Source organism: Trichechus manatus, unplaced genomic scaffold (genome assembly GCF_000243295.1).
Source record: "Trichechus manatus latirostris isolate Lorelei unplaced genomic scaffold, TriManLat1.0 scaffold00045, whole genome shotgun sequence".
NCBI classification, from domain to species: domain Eukaryota; kingdom Metazoa; phylum Chordata; class Mammalia; order Sirenia; family Trichechidae; genus Trichechus; species Trichechus manatus.
Genome location: NW_004443981.1, coordinates 9,672,555 through 9,695,396, shown reverse-complemented (window position 1 = coordinate 9,695,396; position 22,842 = coordinate 9,672,555). Strand labels below are relative to the sequence as shown.

The following is a 22,842-nucleotide window of genomic DNA, read 5'->3' as shown; positions in this document are numbered from 1 at the left end:
ATCATAGAGGCAGGTTTACAACATACAGGAAAATCACACAGTACCGGGAATCATGGCCTAGCCAAATTGATACACACATTTTGGGGGGGACATAATTCAAACCATGATAGCTTCTAACCGAAAGGTCAGTGGTTCAAACCCACCAGCACAAACCCACCGGCCACTATGAGGGAGCGAGATGTGGCAGCCTGATCCTGTGAAGATTACAGCCTTGGAAATCCCATAGGGCAGCTCTCCTCTGTCCTGTAGGGTCTCTATGATTTGGAATGGACTCATTGGCAGTGGGTTGGGGTTTGTCTTTTGTTTATAGCCTATTCTTAGCACGTTTGGTTTTGTTGTTACATTGGTAAGCAAGAGAGACTTTGTGTTGCTTACATTCTCATGGGAAAAATGGTCGTTTAACTACTTAGCAAATGAAGTAATTAGAGATTGTGATCAGTATTATGAAGGGCATAAGCAAGATGATGTGATAGAGAAAAGAGGGGGCTGTGAAATACTTTAATCTGGTCAGGAAAGCCTTTCGACGCTAGGGCTTGAGGAGATGCCCATTCTGGGCAGAAGCCTTCTCAGTCCTGAGGTGGGGGAAGAAGCAGGTTGGGGAGGACTAGAGTTTGGAGGCCTTGTGGAGAGGGGTAGAGATGGAACTGGGAGCCAGGGAAAGGTCAGATAACACAGGGCCTTGGAGGCCACGGGGAGGCATTTGGCTTTTGTCCTCCAAGCCCTGGGGAGCCACCGAAGAGTCTTGAGTAGGGTAGGTGGTGTGGTCTGATTTGCCTCTCAAAGAGCTCATTCTTTTATGTTTGTTTTTTAATCTCTTGGTAGCAGCTTTGTTAAGGTATAATTCACATGCTGTACAATTCACCCCTTTGAAGTGGTTTCGGTAGTTTTCAGCATATTCACGATATTGTGCAACCATCACCACAGTCTAATTTCAGAACATTTTCATCAGCCTAAAAAGGAATCTCTCACTCGTTAGCAGTCACTGCCCAGCCTCACCCTGCAATCCTGCACAACCACTAATCTTCTTTCTCTGTAGGTGTCCATATTCTGGATTTTTCATGTAAATGGAAGTATATAATATGTGGTCTTTTCTAACGGGCTTCTTAGCGTAAGGTTTTCAAGGTTCATTCAAGTTACAGCTTGAATCAGCGCTTCGTTCCTTTTAATTGCCGAAAGTAGTCCGTTGAGTGGCTATACCTCATCTTATTTGTCCATTCGTCAGTTGATGGACACTGAGTTGTTTCTCCTTTTTGGCTATTATGAAGAATGCTGCTGTGAACATTCGTGTACAAGTTTTTGTGTGGATGTATGTTTTCATTTCTCTCCAGTGTGTACTTAGGAGTGGAATTGCTGGGTCATGTGGTAACTATGTTTAACCTTTTGAGGAGTTGCCAGACTGATTTCCAAAGGAGCTGCACCATTTACATTCCCACCAGCAGTGTATGAGACACCTATTATCTGACTTCCCGGGTCTAGCCATCCTAGCGGGTGTCATTGTGGTTTTGATTTGCATGTCTCCGATGGCTGATGATGTTGAGCATCTTTTCATGTGTTTTTTGGCCATTTGTATATTTTCTTTGGAGAAATATCTGTTCAGAACGTTTGCCTGCTTTAAATTGGGGTGTTTGTCCTTTTTTTGTTGAGTCGTGAGAGTGGCACAGTGGTTTAGTGCTTGACTGCTAACTGAAAAGGTTGGCGGTTTCAACCCACCAGCTGCTCCATGGGAGGAAGATGTGGCGGTATGTTTCCGTAAAGATTACAGCCTTGAAAATCCTGTGGGGCAGTTCTGCTCCATCCTGTAGGGTTGCTATGAGTTGGAATCAACTCGATGGCAATGGGTAAGAGTTCTTTATGTAATCTAGATACAAACCCCTTATCAGATATATGATTAGCAAATGTTTTTCCCCCATTCTGTGGGTTGTCTTTTCGCTTTCTTGATGGCGTCGTTTGGAGCACGGAAGTTTTTTATTTCAGGGAAGTCAGTTCATTCTGACTGCTGTGTTAGAGAATAGGTCCTGGGGGCGGGCATGGAACCAGGAGACCAGTCCCTAGAAGACCAGGACAGTCGTCCAGATGAGAGATGGGTGCAGCCATAGAGTTAGTGAGACAGGCCAGGTTTGAGGTGGGTTTGGAGATAGAGTTGATGGAACCAGGTGAAGGACTGTTGTGGGTGAGGGGGAGGGAGGAATCAAGGGTGATGGATTTCAGCTTGAACGATAACTATGATTCAAGCTGTGATTAGGCTGTTACCTGGCACAGAGTGGTGATGGTTTTTAGTCCCTGCTAGAGACTGACAGGCGAGTGCTGTGCTCCCTTCTTCCACATTTGAAGTTGCTTTTGGTGCCATTATCACTGGTTGTGCCAAGGAGATGGTCCCAGGGACTCTGACCTCCCATAATAGCCATTAATACCTCCTAAACCACTCCGGGTGTCCCTAGAGATACAAACAGTTAAGCACCCAGCTACTAGCCAAAAGGTTGGTGGTTCATACCCACCCAGAGGCTCCTTGGAAGACAGGCCTGGCAGTCTGCTTCCGAAAGGTCACAGCCTTGAAAACCCTTGGAGCAGTTCTACTCTGTGCACGTGGGGTCACCATGAGTCAGAATTTACTCGACGGTGAGTAGCAACAACAAAACCACCCCAAGTATACATGTCTAAGTAAAAAATATCATGTCTGCCCTGCAAACAGTTTCAGGGCGAATCCCCTGGCCCCCTTCTAACCAGACCTCAATCTCCAGGCCCCTCCTGTGTAGAGTTCTGGCGCTGTCCATGAATAGTCTCAAATCAAGTGAATGGATTTTTGAAAGCTAAATGTCATTATTTGAGAGAGCTGCTGGGGCAGAGGGGATTTAAAAGGAGGAAATACCACTGGCTGACATTTGTGCAGAGCTTAGTGCTTCCACTTTCTTCCTAGGAGCTCTCAGCTAAAGCAGATCAGCGAGCACCTCCAGAGAGGCAATAGCGTGGGTAAAAACCAGGAGGCGAAAGAGGCCAAGGTAGACTGTCATTGTGACGGGTCAGTCTAGCTGGTGGTCAAGGGGAGTTAGAGACCCTGAGGCTGCCGAGGAGGCAGAGGCCAGATCACCAAGGTTCTGTAAACTGGTGATGCAGATGTGTTGGGGTGATGGGCTTGGTGAAGTGTCCTTAGGGAGTAAACCTGGCACACTTGGAGCGGCTGGGGGATGTGGGGACAGAGAAGAAGGCAGCAGGGATAGCACCCCATTTCTGGCTTGGTTAGCCACTGTGCAGAAAGTCTAAACATAGAAAGCCGAGTGTTTTCTAGACATTGTTCATTTAGTCTGTGCAATGCATCTACAGTGTCAGTGGAGATCTGGAGAGGTTAAGTCATTTTCCAGGGACCCATAGGGATTAGGATTTGAATTTGGGTCTTTTTTTTTTTTTTTTAATTTTTGATGGAGGTATAACTTATACGCAGTAAAATGCACAGATACTAAATGTTCAGTTCGATGAGCTCTGGCAGCCTACCTGTGTAACTACCACCACAAAACAAGGTATAGAACATTTCTGTCTCCCCAGAAAGTTCCCTTCTGCCCCTTTCTAGTCAGACCCCTGTCCCTCCACAACCCCTCTGACTTCTGTCGGATTAGATTTGCCTGTTGGTGAAATTAATATAAATGGAGCCGTTCAGTATGTATTCTCATCTCGTCTCGCTTCTTTTGCTCAGTGTAGGGTTTTTGACGTACATCCATGTGGCTGTGTGTATCAGTAGGTTTTTTTTTTTAATGGTAAAGCTGTGTAGAGCAAAACATTTGCCATTCCAACATTATTTTATGTGTGCAATTCAGTGACGTGAATTTCATTCATCATGTGCAGCCATCACCGCTGTCCATCTCGAGATTTTTCCATCACCCTCAACAGAAAGAAGCTCAGTGCCCCCTAAGCAACGACCTCCCTGTCGCCCTCCATCTCACCTCTGGTAACTGCTGATGAACTTTGGTCTCTGTACCTTTACCTACTCTGGATATTTCATGTAAGTGGGATCCTATAATATCTGTCCTTCTGTGACTGACTTCACTAAGCAAGGTGTTTTCAAGTGAACCCAGGTCTGTTTGACTCCATTGTCATTAACTACACCACTGCTTTTCCACAGAGGCAAGAGGCTTAATTTTACTGGGGTAGGGGCTAGGGGGTGGTCAGAGCTGTGGTCTTGTGTGAGGATGGGATAGTTGTCATTATGTGCTGCCGTGTAGTCAGTTCTGACTCATCGCGACCCCATGTGACACAGTAGAACTGCCCCATATAGTTTTCTTGGCTGTAATCTTTCCGGAAGCAGATTGCTAGGTCTTTCTCCCTTGGAGTCTCTGGGTGGGTTCAAACCGCCAGCCTTTCACTTAGCAGCTGTGCACTTAACCATTGCACCACCAGGGCTCCTTGAGGGTGGAGTAATGGAGAGACAAAAGACCAAAGCAGGAATGTATGTGGAGTCTAAATTATTTTTTCCAAACCTCTCCTACACCAGCCAGGCAGTGGCTCTGGAGGCCTTCCTTAGCCCATCCTTCTGAAGGAGGTTTGCTGGGAGTTGGCCAGCCTGTTCCTCACATCTGACTGTTTGGCCGGGGCTGGCAAGCCTGTCCTTGAGGCCCCCAGGTAGGGAGACCGTGTGTGTTCTCACATGCCTGCTGAGGTCTTCCTGGGGCACCCGGCCCCCAGCCCTGCTGCCTTGTCTCCTCTGGTTGGTGGGACTCACTGGCCTCTGTGTGCTTTTTAGAGAACGTGCTGGGGATATTCACAGACCATGCTGGCCGGCAATTGATTCTTTTGTTAGTTCAACATTTTTACCTCTTGAAATTTATTCCAAGAAAATGCCTGAAGGTTTGTCTGTATTGCTTATTATGATGGCAAAATTAAAACATTTTGGTTGAGAAAATTTTGGATATTCCGTATACTGTGTTTCTTGAAGTTTTTGTATATACTCATTAAAAATCATGTCGTAGGGGAATATTTAATGACCTGGAAAATGTACATGATTTATTTAGTGAAAATCTATACATATATGTAAAATATCTGATACCTGTGTGTGACAGGATTATGAGTAACTTTTATTTACTTTGTAATTTTCATATTTCTAAATCTTCTATAGTGAGCATTTATAACTTTTGTAAAGACAAAATTTTATTTTTAAAATTACATAAAAATTACAGCATGCTGGTTTGCGCGTGTGTATGTATGTGTACACTCGTCGAGGAAATGAAGGCTCACAGGTCCTGGTGCCTGTCTTCATCCTTAAAAATGGAGAGGAGATTTTTGAAACGGGAGCAGTTTCCTCGTATGTAAAATGGAGAAAACAATGGTACCTACCTGATAGGTTTTTTGTGGGGATTTAATGAGCTAGTAAGTGCTAAGAACAGTTTCTGCTACCTAATAATGTGTGCCATCAAGTCTATTCCAACGCATAGCGACTCAATAGGACAGGGTAGAACCGTGCCATAGATTTTCCAAGGAGCTGCTGGTAGATTCGAACTGCTGACCTTTTGGTTAGCAGCCTGAGCTCTTAGTGTTAGCTATTACCATTATCACTGTTATTATTATTTTTGGTTTTCATGCACCATGTCCTTAAAATGATGAACATGCTTTCCCAAGGTGCCTGCCCGCTGTATTTTTGGTTTACCCGATAGCCATTTCGTTTTCATTTGATGTTGGGTTGTGTGGCTCTTGCCTACCTTTCTGCTGTACTTGGGCAAACAAGGATTGGAGAGCATGTCCATCTCTCAGCGAGGGCCGAGTTGCCCTTTAGAAGTTGTGAGTTTATGAACTGTCCTGCTCTGTGGACAGGACCAGTGTTAATAGTCCAGCGTTCTGTTGCACCAGGCGCCTAGGACTGTGACCTTGGGCAAGTTTCTGAACTTTCCAGAGCTTCAGCTTCTAATAAAACAGCGATACGATTATTATGAATGTACCTGTAGGAAAATTCCCATACATAGATATTTTCCCTGCCTATCTCAGTAAATTGACTGTTGTGAATGTCAAATGAAGTAGGAATCTAAGAGCGCTCTGGAAAACTGGACATGCTCTACAGATCTAGGGGATTTTCTTCTTGGATTGAGTTGGGCCATATTGGAGAAGAGATGGTATTTTGCTGTGCTTCCGTTCTTGTCATTCATTTCTTCCTTGCAAGTTTTCCTTTTTCAGAACTCATTCATTTATTCAGTAAATACTTCCTGAGTACCTCATAAGTGTGTGACCCTTTGCTAGGGACTGGGGTTTGGGGTTTAGTGATTCAGTCATGGTGGGTCAGGCAGAGGCAGCTGTCAGCAGGAAAGAGGTGGGTGTGGACAGAGAGTGCTGGAGGGGAGCGTCATGGGGCAGTCAGGTGAGCAGAGACCTGCATGTGGAGAAACAGCAGAGCCAAGTGACATCTGGATAAAGAGCATTTGGGGCAGTGGGAGGAGCCAATGCAGAGGCCCCTGGTGAGAACAAGTTTGTGAGTTTGATCAGAAGAGGGCTTGGAAGTCAGTCAGTCAGTCAGTCAGTCACCTAGATGAGCCCACAGTCCCAACAGACTGTAAGTCCAGCATCCCAAGAAGTTTCCGCTACAGGTGCTCGAAAGTCTCCATAGAGCGCTAAGGGCTAAAATATCCTTCCAGGTATAATCAGGTACAGAGATCTACCTAGGTGTGATTGTCTGTCAGGGCTTTGACTGTGTATTGGAAAGGGCCCAGGACTTGGAGTGAGAAGACCTGAATTCAAGCCTTGGCTGTGTGATCTCAGGCAAGTGTCTAGACCACTCAGGCCTTCAGTATCTTCATCTAAAAATAGAGGATAACGCCACCTGCCTTATAGGGTAGGGTAAGGATTAAATGAAGCCCTGGTGGTGCAATGTTTAAGTGCTCTACTGGTAACCAAAAGGTCAGCAGTTTGAACCCACCAGCTGCTCCGTGGGAAAAAAGACCTGGTGGTCTACTCCCATAAAGATTGTTGTTGTTAGGTGCCGTCAAGTCGGTTATGACTTATAGTGACCCAGTGTACAACAGATTGAAACACTTCCTGGTCATGTGCCATCCTCACAGTTGTTGCTATGTTTGAGCCCATTGTTGCAGCCACTGTGTCAGTCCATTTCATTAAAGGTCATCTTTTTCGCTGACCCCCTACTTTACCAAACATGATGTCCTTCTCCAGGAACTGGTCCCTGCTGATCACATGTCAAAAGTACGTAAGACAAAGTTTCGCCTTCCTCGCTTCTAAGGAGAGAGACCCATCTCTAAGGAGCATTCTGTCTGTACTTCTTCCAAGACAGATTTGTTTATTCTTCTGGCAGTCCGTGGTATATTCAGTATACTTCGCCAACACCATAATTCAAAGACATCCATTCTCGTTTGGTCTTCTTTATTCATTGTGCAGCTTTTGTATGCATATGAGGTAATTGAAAATACCATGGCTTAGGTCAGGCATACCTTAGTCCTCAAGGTGACATCTTTGCTTTTTAACACTTTAAAGAGGTCTGTTACAGCAAATTTGTCCAATGCGGTGCATCATTTGGTTTCCTGACTGCTGCTTCCATGGGTGTTGATTGTAGATCCAAGTAAAATGAAGTCCTTAACAACTTCAATTATTTTCTCCTTTTATCCTGATGTTGCTTATTGGTACAGTTGTGAGGATTTTTGTTTTCTTTATGTTGAGTTGTAATCCTTACTAAAGGCTGTAGTCTTTGATCTTGGTCAGTCTTAAGTGTTTCAGATCCTCTTCACTTTCAGCAAGGTTGTGTCATCTGCGTATCACAGGTTGTTAATGTAACCATAAAGATTACAGCCTAGTAAACCCTATGGGGTAATTCTACTCTGACTTTTAGGGTTGATATGAGTTGGAATTGACTCAGTGGCACACAACAACAACAAGGATTAAATGAGCTGTTGAGGATTTTGTAAATGGTAACGTGCTATGCAAGAGTTGAGTGTCTTTATATGTTTATTTTATTGTTGTTGAGAATGTACACAGCAAAACATACACCAGTTCAACTGTTTCTACACGTACAGTTCAGTGATGTTGACTACATTCTTCGAGTTGTGCAACTGTTCTTAACCTCCTTTTCTGAGTTGTTCCTCCCCCATTAACATAAACTCACTGACCCCTAAGGTCCCTATCTAATATTTCGAGTTACTGCTGTCGATTTGATCCCATATATGTAGTTCCATAAAAGAGCATAATGCTCAAGGCAGGCCTTTTTTACTAGTTAAGCTAAACTATTGTTTGGATTTAAGAAGACTTCAGGGGATATTTTTGGTTTAAGGTCTAAAGATTATCTCAGGGCAGTAGTTTCAAGGGGTTCATCTACCCTCCATGGCTCCAGGAAGTCTGGGTTCCATGAGAATTTTAAATTCTGTTCTGCATTTTCCCTCTTTTGATCAGTATTCTTCTATGGAATCTTTGATCAAAATGTTCAGTAATGGTCACCGGGCACCATCCAGTTCTGGTCTCATGGCGAAGTAGGCATTTGTTCATGGAGACCGTTAGCCACTCGTTCAGTATCATCTTCCTATTCCTGACTCTCCTTATGAGTGTCTTTATTAAGGGAAGCTCTGATTTCAAAATGCAGAAAGGCATGGGTCTCTGTGTGGCACAGATGCCAGTCTCTGAGCGCCCAAGAGGCTGTGCACGACACTGGGATCTGTTTCCTCCCTGTCTCGTTGGCACAGTGAGCAGATTCCATGTCCGGGATTGGTTCACAGTTCTCTTAGGACAGAAAGTCTTTCCTGTTTCTTCCACACCCCGTCTGTCCTGGCAGGCTTTCTGGTTCAGATGTTTCCAGTGAAGACTTCTCCATGCTGACTTTAATCCACACTGATCTCTCTCTCTTCTCATCCGAGCCCACAGCTCCTAATTACATGTGGCTTTGTATCTGTGCAGTGTTTCATTTGCTTCTCTGGCTAAAACATAAGCTCCTTGAGAGTAAGAGCTATTTTTTTATATTCTTTTCACCCCTCCTTAGAATTCACAACATGAATCAGAGGGGTCAGTCTGTCTTGAAGTGCACTTTGAACTAAAATACTCGAAAGTGATCTGAATGACACCATGAATGGATTGTTTATTTTCGCTGTTGAATTAAGCCCCAGCTGTAATTTTTACCCACCTAAAAAGTTCTTGGTTCCCGCTATTAAACATTACTTCTGTTTTGCATGACGAGGCACTGGGAAAATGATAATGCCTTATTCTTTAGCCCCCAGGTTTCCCTCGATGCCAGAGTCCCTTTTCCTGCCAGAAGGTCGTCTGTGGAAACCTCAGCCATGGCTTCACTCTCAGAGCCCGTGACATTCAGAGAGTTCTGCCCTCTGTACTATCTCCTCAATGCCATTCCCACAAAGATCCAGAAGGGTTTCCGCTCTATCGTGGTCTACCTCACGGCCCTCGATACCAACGGGGACTATATCGCGGTGGGCAGCAGCATCGGCATGCTCTACCTGTACTGCCGGCAGGTCAACCAGATGAGGAAGTACAACTTCGAGGTGAGCCTTGCTTGTCTTCACCTTCATGGGCGTGAGCCCTGGCCGATGCCTTACACGCTTAAATGCGCGGTAGGACGGAATCAGTTACTTCTCATTTGCAAGAATATGGCCTTAACATCTCACCTGAACAGTACTTTAAAACCACCTGAAAGCAAACAGTATTTTTAACTTTTTTTTCCCCCTGCCTTCAAAAATCTAACATCGCTTTAAAAGAGAACACTTTACTGTGTTAATTCTTGCTAGAAATACTTTGGAGGAGCCCTCGTGGTACAGCAGTTAAGCACTCAGCTGCTAACTGAAAGGTTGGCCGTTCGAATCCACCCAAGGGCTCGTGAGACAAAGACCTGTCGATCTGCTTCTGTAAAGATTACAGCCAAGGAAACCCTGTAGGGCAGGTCAGCTCTGTGGGGTTGCTGTGAGTTGGAATATACACGAGGGTGTACAACAACAACAGAAATGTTTTAGAAGTAGGTTATTTTTTCTAAGTGTTTTCTTTCTCAAAGTGCCTCAGTTGACCTATCTCTAGTTATTCTGTTGTTGAAATTATTATGAAAGAAGATTAATATAAATACTGGCTTGCTGCCAGAATATGCACATCTTAACTAAAATCACTTCTGTATGACACTGATGTTGGGATCAGGACCAGTCTCTGTTCCATATGATTGGTTGATTCTGGCATGCCTGTGTATTGTAGATGTTGGTGGGAGTGTTGTCTGAGCACGTTGTAACTGACACCAGATATTGATGAGCCACAGTTTAGTTCATCCACTTAGTCAATATCTGTAGTTGATTGAGTACACAGCTTTTATGAGGTCCCCCAAAGTGAGGTGGGTGGCTCCTACCCCAAGGAGCTCATGGCCTCTTGTGGCTTTACTGTGTAATTAGTGGGCTTTTATGAACCAAGTCAGGATTTTTGTATTTAAGAGAAATGTTTAAAAATTCTTGTGTTTTAATCAGTAGTCAACTTATTAAAGTTTTAATTGAAAAAGTTAGTTTTGCTTAAGCCTCTATGCTCAATTTAAAAAAACAAAACTGGTTAGCATGCACATAGTACTTACTACGTGCCAGGCATTATTCTAAACCATTCTGTGTATTAACTCATTTCATCCTCACCAGACTTTATGAGGTGGGTGTTGTTATCCCCATTTTACCAGGGAGATGACCGAGGGACAGGTCAGACAGCTAATGGCAACGTTACCGTTTGAAGTTAGGCGGACTGACTCTTGTGGTGGTGTGCTGTTGTGGCAGTTCCGACTCATAGCGACCCTACAGGACAGAGTAGAACTGCCCTACAGGGTTTCTCAGGCTGTAATCTTTATGGGAGCAGACCACGTGTCTTTCCCCCACAGAGACACTGGTGGGTTCAAACAGCTGACCTTTCGGTTATCTGCTAAGTGCTTAACTGCTGCCCCACCAGGGCTACTCAGACTGATTCTAGAGTCTCTAATAATATTTTTTGTATAAAAATTAGAACAATTGCTATTCCTTTTCTTTGATTAATGGTCAGCATGCTCATGAATTTGATCAATTTCCCCAAACATTTAAGACCATTTATATTGTTAGTTAATCTTTAAAATATACAGTAAAACCTGCAAAAGCCATAACCAGTGTAAGGCAGAAACCTGTCAGAGAAGGAAAACTCAAATATTTATTTTCTGTTAAACCAAGCGACAGGAAGGTGGTAAGATTGCACCCTGTCAAAAGTGGAAAACTCTGGAGACCCGGAAAAACGAGGCAGTCCCATCAAGTTCGGCTCTCACAGGTTTCACTGTAGTTCCAAACTTAATATATTAGAAATCTCTCAAATACTTCAAACTCTTAACAAGGAAGACTTAGGAATCCAACATCAACATAGTTCCTAAGCATTTAATGCTTCTCTTATCAATCCAATAAATTAGACTTATAAATTTAGTACATTACATTTTCTTAATTTAAACCTGTTAGAAAAGAAACAGCTGACAGAAGCAATATTAGGATTATAAGCTTGTTATGGTACTCTTGTCGTCATAATTTACATTACAGTGGTTTTATTTTTTTAATAACTTTATTTACTTACAAACTTAGACAACCGACCAAAGGAAGTAAAATTATATCCTCAGACCAGCAGAATTTATCTGGCTAAAAATAGACCCACAAAACAGACTCCCAGTGAAAAAAACTCCAAACCTATAGGATTTGAATATTCCTTCCAAAACTATGCCAACAGTTACTAGTGTGGACACTTTTCTCATGGTCAGATGTTTTTTTGCGATGTCAGAGGAGTTTCCTAGATCCGCATCTGTGATGGTTAAGGTTATGTGTCAACTTGGTTAGGCTCCGATTCTCAGTGGTTTGGCAGATATTATGTAATCATCCTCCATTTTGTGATCTGATGTGAGCAGCCAGTCAGTTGAAAGGGGAGTTTCCTTGGAGGTGTGGCCTGCGTCCAATATTTATGGATGTTCTGGCAAAGCTTGCTCTCTCTCGATCCTGCATTCAGTCCTGCATTTCACCTCGTCATTCTCTGACCTCTGGTTCTTGGGATGTGAGCCAGCAGCCTGCTGCCTGACCTGCAGATTTTAGATTCACCAGCTCCTGCAACCCCATGAACCAGCAGCCTTCCTCCTGACCTGCAGATTTTCAATTCATCGGCCCCTGCTACCACATGAATCAAGAGAAGCCTCCAGGCTGTCACTGACCCCAGATTGAGGACTTGCCACTCTCCACAATTGTGTGAGCCACTTCCTTGAAATAAATCTGTCTATATGTTTATATATACACTTTACTGGTTTTGCTCTTCTAGAGAACCCAGCCTGAGATAGCATCCTTCAGCTAGAATTTAATCAATCAATGTCATAAGAATTTTTCCAACAATCCAGTTCTTCCTGCCAATTGTTCTTTAAATTAGTGCAGGCAAAAGCGACTAGGGCAACTGATGAGGTTTCTGGTTCCAGGTAAAATGGAGCAAGCACACTCCATCCTGCGTCTTCCACTGAGTACAGCCATGAAACCTCGACAGAATACATGAAGCAACTATTTGAAGACTCTGAAAAATAAATAAACCAAAAACCCAAACCCATTGTCATTAGCCGATTCTGACTCATTGCGACTCCATGTGTTACAGAGTAGAACTGCTCCGTAGGGTTTTCTTGACTGTCATCTTTACAGAAGCAGATCACAGGCTTTTCTTCTAAGGTGCCACTGGGTGGGTTTGAGTCAACCTTTAGGTGAGTAGTTGGGTGCAAACCATTTGTGCCACTCAGGGACCTTCCAAAAGGAAACAGTAGCAGGCATTTTGGGGAAGAACATCAGAATTTGAAACTGGCAGTGAGTTTACCTTTTTTTTCCTCCAGTATCTCCTAGTCTGAACTCAGCTCAGCCTAAAGCTGGAGATAGACACCAAGACACAGGGAGGTGCAGCAGAAGCCCTCTAGTTCCGACTCAAATTGTGGGAAAGGAAACTGCTACTCAGATTATGTGGAAATCTCCCTTTTCCCCCTCTTTCTGGTTGTCTCACACCTCGGTCCCCAAGCAGTCTTGTGGTGGCGGTGATGGCTGGCAGCAGAGGGAGCTTAAAGCTCCTCTCTGGTAGGTAGAGCTGCTGCTTCTCTAGGAGATAGAACTGTGGTTTCAAGAAGGGTGGAGTCAACTTCTTTTCCTTTTTTTCCCTCTTTCTATCCTCTTGCCTCTTGGCCCTAGATACGGGCATGGTTGTGGAAGTACACAGCAGAGCAGGTAGCTAAAGCCTCAGCTTTCAAGTAAGAAGACCGAAAAGTGAGCCCCAGGGAACCAGGAAGTACTAGGGAGGTTGTGTAGAGGAAGGAGCTTGGGAATGCGACCCCATAAAGTTGACCTGTGGGACAATAACGAAAGGTCTAATGTGTGTGTCATTGGAGTCCCAGAAGGAGAGGAGGAAGAACCCAGTGCTGAAAACGTGTTTGAAGAAATAATATCTGAAAATGTCCCAAATTTGGTGAAAGACATATGCCTACAGACTCAAGCCACATGAGGATCACCAAGGAGCCAAGGAATAGAAGCTGAGAAGAGACAAGGACCTTTCCCCAGAGCTGACAGAGAACGAGCGTTACGCTCGAGCTGGGCCCTGAATTCGGACTTCTAGCCTCCTCAACTGTGAGAAAATGTCTGGTTCTTAAAGCCACCTATTTGTGGTGTTTCAGTTATACAGCACTATCTGTTGCCGTCAAGTCAATTTCGACTCACAGCAACCTTATAGGACAGAGTAGAAGTGCCCCATAGGGTTTCCAAGGAATGACTGGTGGATTCAAACTGTTGACCTTTTGGTTATCAGCCGAGCTTTCAACCACTTCGCCACCAGGGCTCCGTAGCAGCGCTAGGTAACTGAGAATTGTTCCGTGTCACGTAAGCTGGTTGCATAACCATCGTGCTCCTTCCTTCGAGAAGAGGCGAGTCTTCCATGCAAGTCTCTGGGTTTGGGGGACAATAGAAACTGTGATGTTCCTCTAGATCCATGATCTCTTTGGAACTTCCAGATGAAAATTGAGAGATGCATCAACTAGTTTAATTTAGTGAGAACTTAATGTTTTATGGGAAGGTGAATAAAAAAATTCCCTTATAAATCCATGTTCAGCACGGGTAAAAGACCATGTTTTTAAATGTAGTTATGTTCCTAAGGAAGAAAGCAGACTTTTTATGTGGTAACTATAGCCTGGCATGCATTTTCAATAATGCTTCTGGAAACCTGTTTTCCACAGAAGTCAGTGGGAGAGGGCAGATGGAAGCACAAGAAATTCTTCCTACCTCGTGCCAAAAGCACTAAGAAAATGATGTGAGGAGCTAATAACAAGCACAAAAATGTTATAAACTTGTTAAATATGTGGGTGTGATGTGTAAGAATAGACCAGAAAGATAACTTGACTTGAATTTTTAATTTTCTGTTTTGAAATTCTCATTCTCTCTTCTTAGCATTCAGCTACTTGTTGAAATTTTATGGATTTGCCTTTAGAACTATCTTTGCACTAACCACTGCAGTGGTACACGATGGCAGAATGCTAGTTCTCGTTTCTGTGACTTTTCCAGTCTTGCTCTCCCAGTTCATTCATTCAGCAAGTATTTGTTGAATGCTTACATGGGCTGGGCCCTTTCTAGGTCCTGGAGTTGCAGTGGAGAATGTAGTAGCAAGGTCCCTGCCCTCATAATGGTTAGAGTCCAGTGGGGAGCACCAGAGAAGGAAATAAGTCAACCAGAAAAATATACACGTAAACAAACAAGGTGGTGAGAAGTGCTGAGGGAAACATAAACCAGAGAAGGAGAAGGGGATAGGAGTGCTGGGAGGGGGTGGTTGCACTTTTAAACAGAAAGTTCTAGATCCATGAACTATTTGGAACTTCCAAGTAACAATTGAGAGATGCATCAACTAGTTTAATTTAGGGAAAATTTAATATTGTATGGGAAGGTAAATACTACAGGGAGTAAGCTCAGTATCTTAGTTATCTAGTGCTGCTATAACAGAAATACCACAAGTGGATGGCTTTTAAAAAGAGAAATTTATTCTCTCACACTTTTTAAGAGGTTAGAAGCTTGAATTCAGGGCGCCAGCTCCAGAGGAAGGCTCTCTCTCTCTGTTGGCTCTAGGGGAAGGTCCTTGTCATCCATCTTCCCCTGTGCTTCTCAGTGTGCAGGAACCTCGAGTCCAAAGTATGCGCTCTGCTCCTGGTGCTGCCTTCTTGGTGGTATGAGGTCCCCATGTCTCTCTGCTCACTTCTCTCTCTTTTATATCTCAAAAGAGATTGGCTTAAGACACAGTCTAATCTTGTAGACCTCATCAACATAACTGCTGCTAATCCTTCCTCATTAACATCATAGAGGTTAGGATTTACAACACATAGGAAAATCACATCAGATGACAAAATGGTGGACAATCACACAATACTGGGAATCGTGACCCAGCCAAGCTGGCACACAGTTTTGGCGGGAAACAATTCAATCCATAATATTCAGGGAGAAGGTGAGAGTTGAACGAAGACCTGACCAGAGTGAACAGCATGCCATGCGGATATATCTAGGTGGAATATTCTAGGTAGAGGAAGGAAAGGCCCTATGTAGAAATATACTTGAAATGTTTTCTTCTCAGAAAAGTCATGCTTCAGAATGTTATGACTGCTTCATTGATTTATACCTATGTGTGTATTCATGTTTGTTTTGTTTTTTACTTGTGGTAAAATGTATATAACAAAACATATGCTATTTCAACCATTTTTACATGTACAATTCAGCAACATTAATTACATTCACCATGTTGTGCAACCATAACCACTGTCCTTCCCCAGATTTTTTCATCACCCTTAACAGAAATTCAGTGCCCTTTAAGGCAGTAACTTCCGCTTTCCTCCTCTCCCCAGCCTCTGGTAACCACTAATGAACTTTGTTCTCTACGCGTTTACCTGTTCTGGATATTTCGTATAAGTGAGATCATACAGCCTTTGTCCTTTCATATCTGGCTTTCTTTCACTCAGCACAGTGTTTTCAGGGTTCAGCCGTGTGGCATCATGTATCAAGACTTCACTTCTCTTCATGGCTAAACAACGTTGTCAACTGGCATTCTTAAAAAAACCTGTTGGAATCAAACTGAATTTATAGATCCATTTAGGGAGAATGGCCATCTACTAATATGTATTTTTTACTGTGAACTTATAATGAGTCAAGAATAGTTAAGACACTAATGAAAAAGAACAAGATGGGAGAAGTTGTTCTAAGTAAGTAAGTAACAAGACTTAGAAAGCTTCAGTAATTAAAGCAGTGTGATGTTAGTATAAGTCTAGATAAATAGATGAATAGAACAGAATAGAGAAGTCAGAAGACCCATATGGGTGTAGACAGTTGAGTTATTGCGAAGGAAGTTACTACAGAGTCTTTTCAATAAATGGCTTGGGACAGTTGGGTATGAATATGGGGAAAGGAAATGAAACTTGATCCGTATCTCATGTCACGTGGTGATTTGGTGTTACCACCTTACGACTTCTGGCAGTCTAGTTGTTTTCCTTTATAGATAATCTGCTGTTCTTCTCTCTGTGAGATCTCCAGTCGTAGAATCCCCCGGCCTTCTGATTCCTTAGTGTAATCCAGGGGAATTCCTACTCCATTTTGCCCTGTGGACTTAAGCAAATTATTCAAGTAAAGTAGATGCTTATGTTTCGCTTTTAGATCATTAAAAAGTTGTACGAGTACTCAGACTTTAAACAACTGTTCTTTGTTAGCAAAAGGAGAAAGACTGGTGAGATAATTCTTACGAACTGAATGGTTTCATTTCTTATTTGAGTCTTCTTAAATACTTCAGAATATTTCTGATCCATTAATTATTGGTACGCCAGAAGTTTAGACTGAAGATTATGGTTTGGCCCACCAGAAGGAGCTCATAAAGGAAGCTTTGTCATATGCCACAGTTCCCATGAACTTGCTCACAAAGACCACTGCTTCCCGAATGCTGTTTTGTCTTGTTGATAAAGGGAACGCTGCCTGCCAAGGAGCCTAAGAACATCAGCCAAGTGCCATCCTAAAGGCGAAGTGTTTGCCCAGAAAACTCTTCCTTAGTGTACAGTAAAATCCTATTTTTAACTAATGTGTTCAGTGAAGGATTGGTTTTGTGAAAGAAATACTGTTAAAAAGATATTAATGGTGGATTTCAGCCTTGAATATTTCTTTGTAACCTGACAGAGGTTTTGGAGTGCTGGTGGCACAGTGGTTAAGAGCTTGGCTGCTAACCAAAAGGTCAGCAGTTCAAATCCACCAGCTGCTCCTTAGAAACCCTATGGGGCAGGTCGCTATGAGTCAGAATCGTCTCAACGGCAACGAGTTTTTGGTTTTTAACAGAGGTTTGATATATCCTGATGTAATCATTAAAAAAAAAACCCTCAAATGCTTTTTCTCCTTAAGTAAAATAGAACTTTATCAATGTTTTTTCATGCCATCTATCCCTTGCTAGGAAACCCTGGTGGCATAGTAGTCACGATTTGGCTGCTAACCAAAAGGTCGGCAGTTTGAGTCACCAAGTGCTGCTTGGAAACCCTATGGGGCTGTTCTGCTCTGTCCTGTAGGGTCACTATGAGTCAAAATTGACTCGACAGCAGTGGGTTTTTTTTTTTCCTTTTAAATCCCTTGGTAATAACCTAACTTCAGTAATGAGCTCCTGCTTTTGGAATCGTCATTGACGGACAATCCCAACTGCTGTATTGTGCCCCACCACCGCGTTTACGTGAAGACCACACTTCCTGCCTCTGTGTCGGCCAGTGAGAGCAGAGCAGGCCCATTGATGTGGGACAGGAAGCTCCTTTGCAGGTGACTTTGGCTTGAGGCTTCTCCAGTGGCTTGGGCAAAACTTTCTTAAGCTGCACTGAAATCTGAGATTCATTCATGTATTTTAAAGCATCTCAGGTATCAGACCTGCATTGTGATCTAACAGTTCTTCTGTCTTCTCCACCTACTTCTCCTTTTTTCCTCAAGGCCTTTTCCGAAATAAAAGTCTTACATGTCTCATTCTGTCTTTAGGGCCTGCTTTTTGGTGGAACCAAACTAACAAACAATAGTATAGTCATTCAAGTCTTCTATAGCCTTACTGATCTTGAGTCTATTTGTTTTGTCAATTACTTTGAGAGGAAGAAGTGTTGAAATCTCAAACTGAAATTGCGCATTTATTTTTCTTAGCTCTGTCAGGTTTTGCTTCATGTATTTTAAAGCTTTGTTGTTAGATATATCCACATTTAGAATTGTTATGTCTTGTTGAATCGATCCTTTTATCCCTATAAAATGTCTCTCTTTATCTCTGGTAGTAGTCCTTATCCTAAAATTTGTTTTGTCTGATATGAATATAGCTAGCTACTCCTTTCTTATAATTAGAGTTTGCTTGGTGTGTCTTCCTCCATTCTATTACTTTTATCTGTGCCATTATATTTAAAGCACATTTCTTGTAGTCAGCATAAAGTTGGGTCTTACTTTTTTATCCAGTTTGACAATCTCTGCCTTTTAATTGGAATATTGTTGTTGTTAGGTGCTGTCAAATCAGTTCCAACTCACAGCGACCCTGTGTACAACAGAACCAAACACTGCCCGGTCCTGCACCATCCTCACAGTCGTTGCTATGTTTGAGCCCATTGTTGCAGCCACTGTGTCAGTCCATCTCGTTGAGGGTCTTCCTCTCTTTCGCTGACCTTCTGTTTTACCAAGCTTGATGTCCTTTTCCAAGGACTCGTCCCTCTGGATAACATGTCCAAAGTACATGAGACAAGTCTGGCCGTCCTCCCTTCTAAGCAGCGTTCTGGCTGTACTTCTTCCAAGACAGATTTGTTTGTTCTTCTGGCAGTCCATGGTATATTCAATATTCTTCTCCAAACACCGTAATTCAAAGGCATTGATTGTTCTTCGATCTTCCTTATTCATTGTCCAGCTTTCCCGTGCATATGAGGCAATTGAAAATACCATGGCTTGGGTCAGGCGCACCTTAGTCCTTAAAGTGACATCTTTGCTTTTGAACACTTTAAAGAGGTCTTTTGCAGCAGATTTGCCTTCTCGACTACTTCTTCCATAGGTGTCGATTGTGGATCCAAGTAAAGTGAAATCCTTGACAGTTTCAGTATTTTCTTTGTTTATCATGATGTTGCTTATTAGTCCAGTTGTGAGGATTGGCATATTAGACCACTTTCATTTAATGTGATTATTGGTATAACTCAACTCAAAGAAACCAAACCAATTGCTGTCGAGTTGATTCTGACTCATAGCGACCCTATAGGACAGGGTAAAACTGCCCCATAGGGTTTCCAAGGCTTTAATTTTTACAGGAGCAGATTGCCACATCTTTCTCCCGCAGAGCAGCTGGTGGTTTCAAACCAATGACTTTTCAGTTAGCAGCTAAGCACTTAACCACTATGCCACCATAGCTCCAATTATTAATACTAAAAAAAAATAAACCAAACCCACTGCCATCGAGTTGATTCTGACCCTAGCAACCCTACAGGACAGAGTAGAACTGTCACATAGGGTTTCCAAGGAGCAGCTGGTGGATTTGAACTGCCAGCCTTTTGGTTAGCAGCCAAACGCTTAACCACTGCACCACCAGGGTCCCTGTTATTAATATGTTGGGGTTTAAATCGAGGTTTCTCAGCCTCACACTATTGACATTTTGGTGGCTAATTCTTTGTTGTTGGGGTGCTGTCCTGTATGGTAGGATGTTTAGCAGCATCCCTGGCCTCTATGTAGTAGATGCCAGTAGCGTCTCCTAAGTTGTAGCAATGTTCAGACACTTCCAAATACGCCATGGGGAGCAAAATTGCCCCTGGTTGAGAACCACTGGTTAAGTCAGCCATCTTGCTAATTGTTTTCTGCTTATCTATTCTGTATCCTTTGTTTTCTTTTGTTCTGCTGCCTTTTGGATTAACTGTTTTTCATACTTTATCTCCATTATAGCTTATTAGACTCTATCTCTTTGGTTCATTGTTTTTTAGTGGTTTCTATGGAAACCCTGGTGGCGCGTAGTGGTTAAATGCCACAGCTGCTAACCAAAAGGTCGGCAGTTCTAATCCACCAGGTGCTCCTTGAAAATTCTATGGGGCAGTTCTCCTCTGTCCTATAGGGACACTGTGAGTCTGAATAGACTCGACAGCAATGGATTGTTTTATCGTTGTATGGAGTTTACAATATTTGTCTTGAACTTATCACACTCTTCCCTCAAATAATATACCAGTTCACAGATAATGTGAGAACCATGTAACACCTTTATTTCATTTTTGGATTTTTTGTTGATGGTATCATGGTTAAGATCTTGGCTGCTAACCAAAAGGTTGGCAGAGTGAATCCACCAGCTGCTTCCTGGAAACCCTATGGGGCAGTTCTACTCTGTCTTATAGGGTCTCTCTGAGTTGGAGTCTTCTCAACGGCTACAGGTTTGTTTTTTTTTTTTTTAGTATATAGAAATATGGTTGTTTTTTTTTCATCTTATTTATATCCTCTTTTGTAGATTTCCTAGGATTTTCTACATAGATAATCATGTCTGTCTATGAAGAAAGACAGTTTTACTTCATCTTTTTCTGCTTGTGTGCCTTTCAGTTGTTCCTTGACTTATTATCCTGACCAGGACCTCCAGTGTAATTTTTAATAGCAATAGTGGGAGTGGACATCCTTGCCTCAGCATTAATCTTCAACTATTATGTTAGCTGTAGGTTTCTCATAGCTGCTTTTTATTTCTATTTATTTCTGTTCTAGTTTGCCGAGAGTTTTTTTTTTTTTTTTATCATGAATGGATGATAAAGTTTGTCAGATACTTTTTCTGAATCTAACAGATGATCATATAATTCTTCTCCTTTATCCTATTGTATGGTACATTTATTGATTTTTAGATATTAACCCAACCTCGTGTTACTGTGATAAGCCCCACTTCTCTAGTCTGGCTCTACTCATTTTGCTGATGTTTTGTTGAGGATTTTTGTATCTGTGTTCATGAGGGATATTGGTCTATATATAGCTTTATCATGATGGTTCTGACTTCTCTCATCATGCACATAACTGCCTAGTATTTTAGTTCTTTCTATTTTTAAGCATTCACCTTGGACATTACTTCATTTTATAATTGGATTTTATAGTCGTCGTTTAGATTTCCTCACAATTTTACCTATTTCTTTGCTCATTTTTCCTTCTCATATCTCATCCTTTTCATTTGAAACCATTTTTCTTCTTGGAGTACCTCCTTTAAGGGTTCTTGTAGTGACTGTTTTTGGTTGTAAGTGCTCTTATTTATTTATTTATTTTTTGTGTGAAAATGTCTCTCGCTCACTTTGAATTGTTTATACAGGCATACTATTCAAGTTGAACAGTTTTTTCTTTGGGCACTTTGAAGGTAGTGATTCAGCTGTTTTCTGGACTCCACTGTAACTTTGAGAACAATTAATTCATTTTTGGTTATTTGCCTTTTTTCTCTGATACTATATCTTCTCTTTGCTTTTGAGGTTTTGCTGTTTCATTACAAGATGTATATGTGTGTATTTATTTTTATTGATCTTTTTCAAGACATATGCTTTTGAGAATACATGTCTTTCATTAATTCTGGACAATTTTTAGCCCTTATCTCTAAAGATATTGCCTTCCCCTACCCACTTTTCTTTCCTCCTGGAATCCCAATTAGATATAGGTTGACTCTTCCAATCTATCCACTACATCTCTTAACTTCTCTTTCATTTTTTTTAATCTTTTCATCTCTCTTTGTTATCTAAGTAGGTAATTTTCTTAGATCTGTCTTCTAGTTCAGTAATTTTCTTTGAGCTATAATTAATCTGCTATTCAAATCATCTATTGAGTTTTTAAATTCTTTTTGATTCTTTTTCATTTCTATCTGACTATTTTTGATAGTGGTTTGCTCTTTGGTTATGTTTTCCACTTCCTTTTTCATTTCTGTGAACATTTTAAGCCCAGTTATTTTATGTCCTGGGTCAGTTCAATCTAAATGAAGTACTTGAGTGGGGGTTGTCCGGTTCTATTACTGGTTGGTCCAGTTGCCTCTTCTTCATGAGGGCTTATTTCCCTATGCTGATTTCTAATTACGCACTATTTGGCTGATCCTAAAATGTGGGAATCCTGAGAGTCCCGTTTCAAGGTTGTATTCCATGGATGAGGTTTATGGTTTTCTCTGCCAGGCACCTTGGAGTGTTACTAACATAGAAGCACTTCAAATTAACTGCCTCACTTAGAGCTTCCTTTGAGTGGAAAGGAAGAATAAAGTCAAACTCAGATGCTGTATAGGGTGGGATTGTAACTACAGATTCTGGGGAAAGATTCTTCTTTTTTATTCACTCCACCCTGATGTTTGAGATATAAGGCAAATTTCTTTGTCAGCTCTGTTTGCGGCAAATCAGTTTTTCCCTAACTCGCTCTTTCAAGGAGGGATAGCAGTTCCAGCTGCCCACTGTTTCTGGCCTGGGGCCTTGTCTCGATTAACCCTGCTTAGCTTAGGAAAAGGAAGGCTGTAGGTGTTGGAAGGCTCTAGGTGTTGCCCAGTAGTCCCAGGGAAGCCAGTAGCTTCAGGGCTGGCTTCAGTTCCCATTGACAGCTTTCTTTTTTTTTTTTTTATTTAATACATACATATAAAATTTTATTCGTTTTGTTGTTGTTGAGGATATACACAGTAAAACACATACATCAATCCAGCAGTTTCTCCATGTACCATTTAGTGACATTGATTACATTCTTTGAGTTGTGGAACCATTCTCACCCACCTTTTCTGAGTTGTTCTTCCCTCATTAACATAAACTCACTGACCCCTAAGCTTTCTATCTAATCTTTCAAGTTGCTGTTGTCAGTTTGATCCCATATAGATAGTTCTTAAAAGAGCATAATACTCAAGGCAGACATTCTTTCCTAGTTAAGCTAAACTATCCTTTGGTTTTAA

At 42.1% G+C, this 22,842-nt stretch overlaps 1 protein-coding gene across 1 annotated transcript in view; it reads left to right on the top strand.

Annotated features, from left to right (window-relative positions):
* Positions 1–22,842, top strand: part of TECPR2 (tectonin beta-propeller repeat containing 2) — a 111,841-nt gene that overhangs the window by 4,032 nt on the left and 84,967 nt on the right. The window contains exon 2 of the mRNA XM_004376710.2: positions 9,173–9,458. Coding sequence (XP_004376767.1) covers positions 9,240–9,458 — 219 coding nt within the window. The 5' untranslated portion in view covers positions 9,173–9,239. The remainder of the gene's footprint in view (positions 1–9,172; positions 9,459–22,842) is intronic.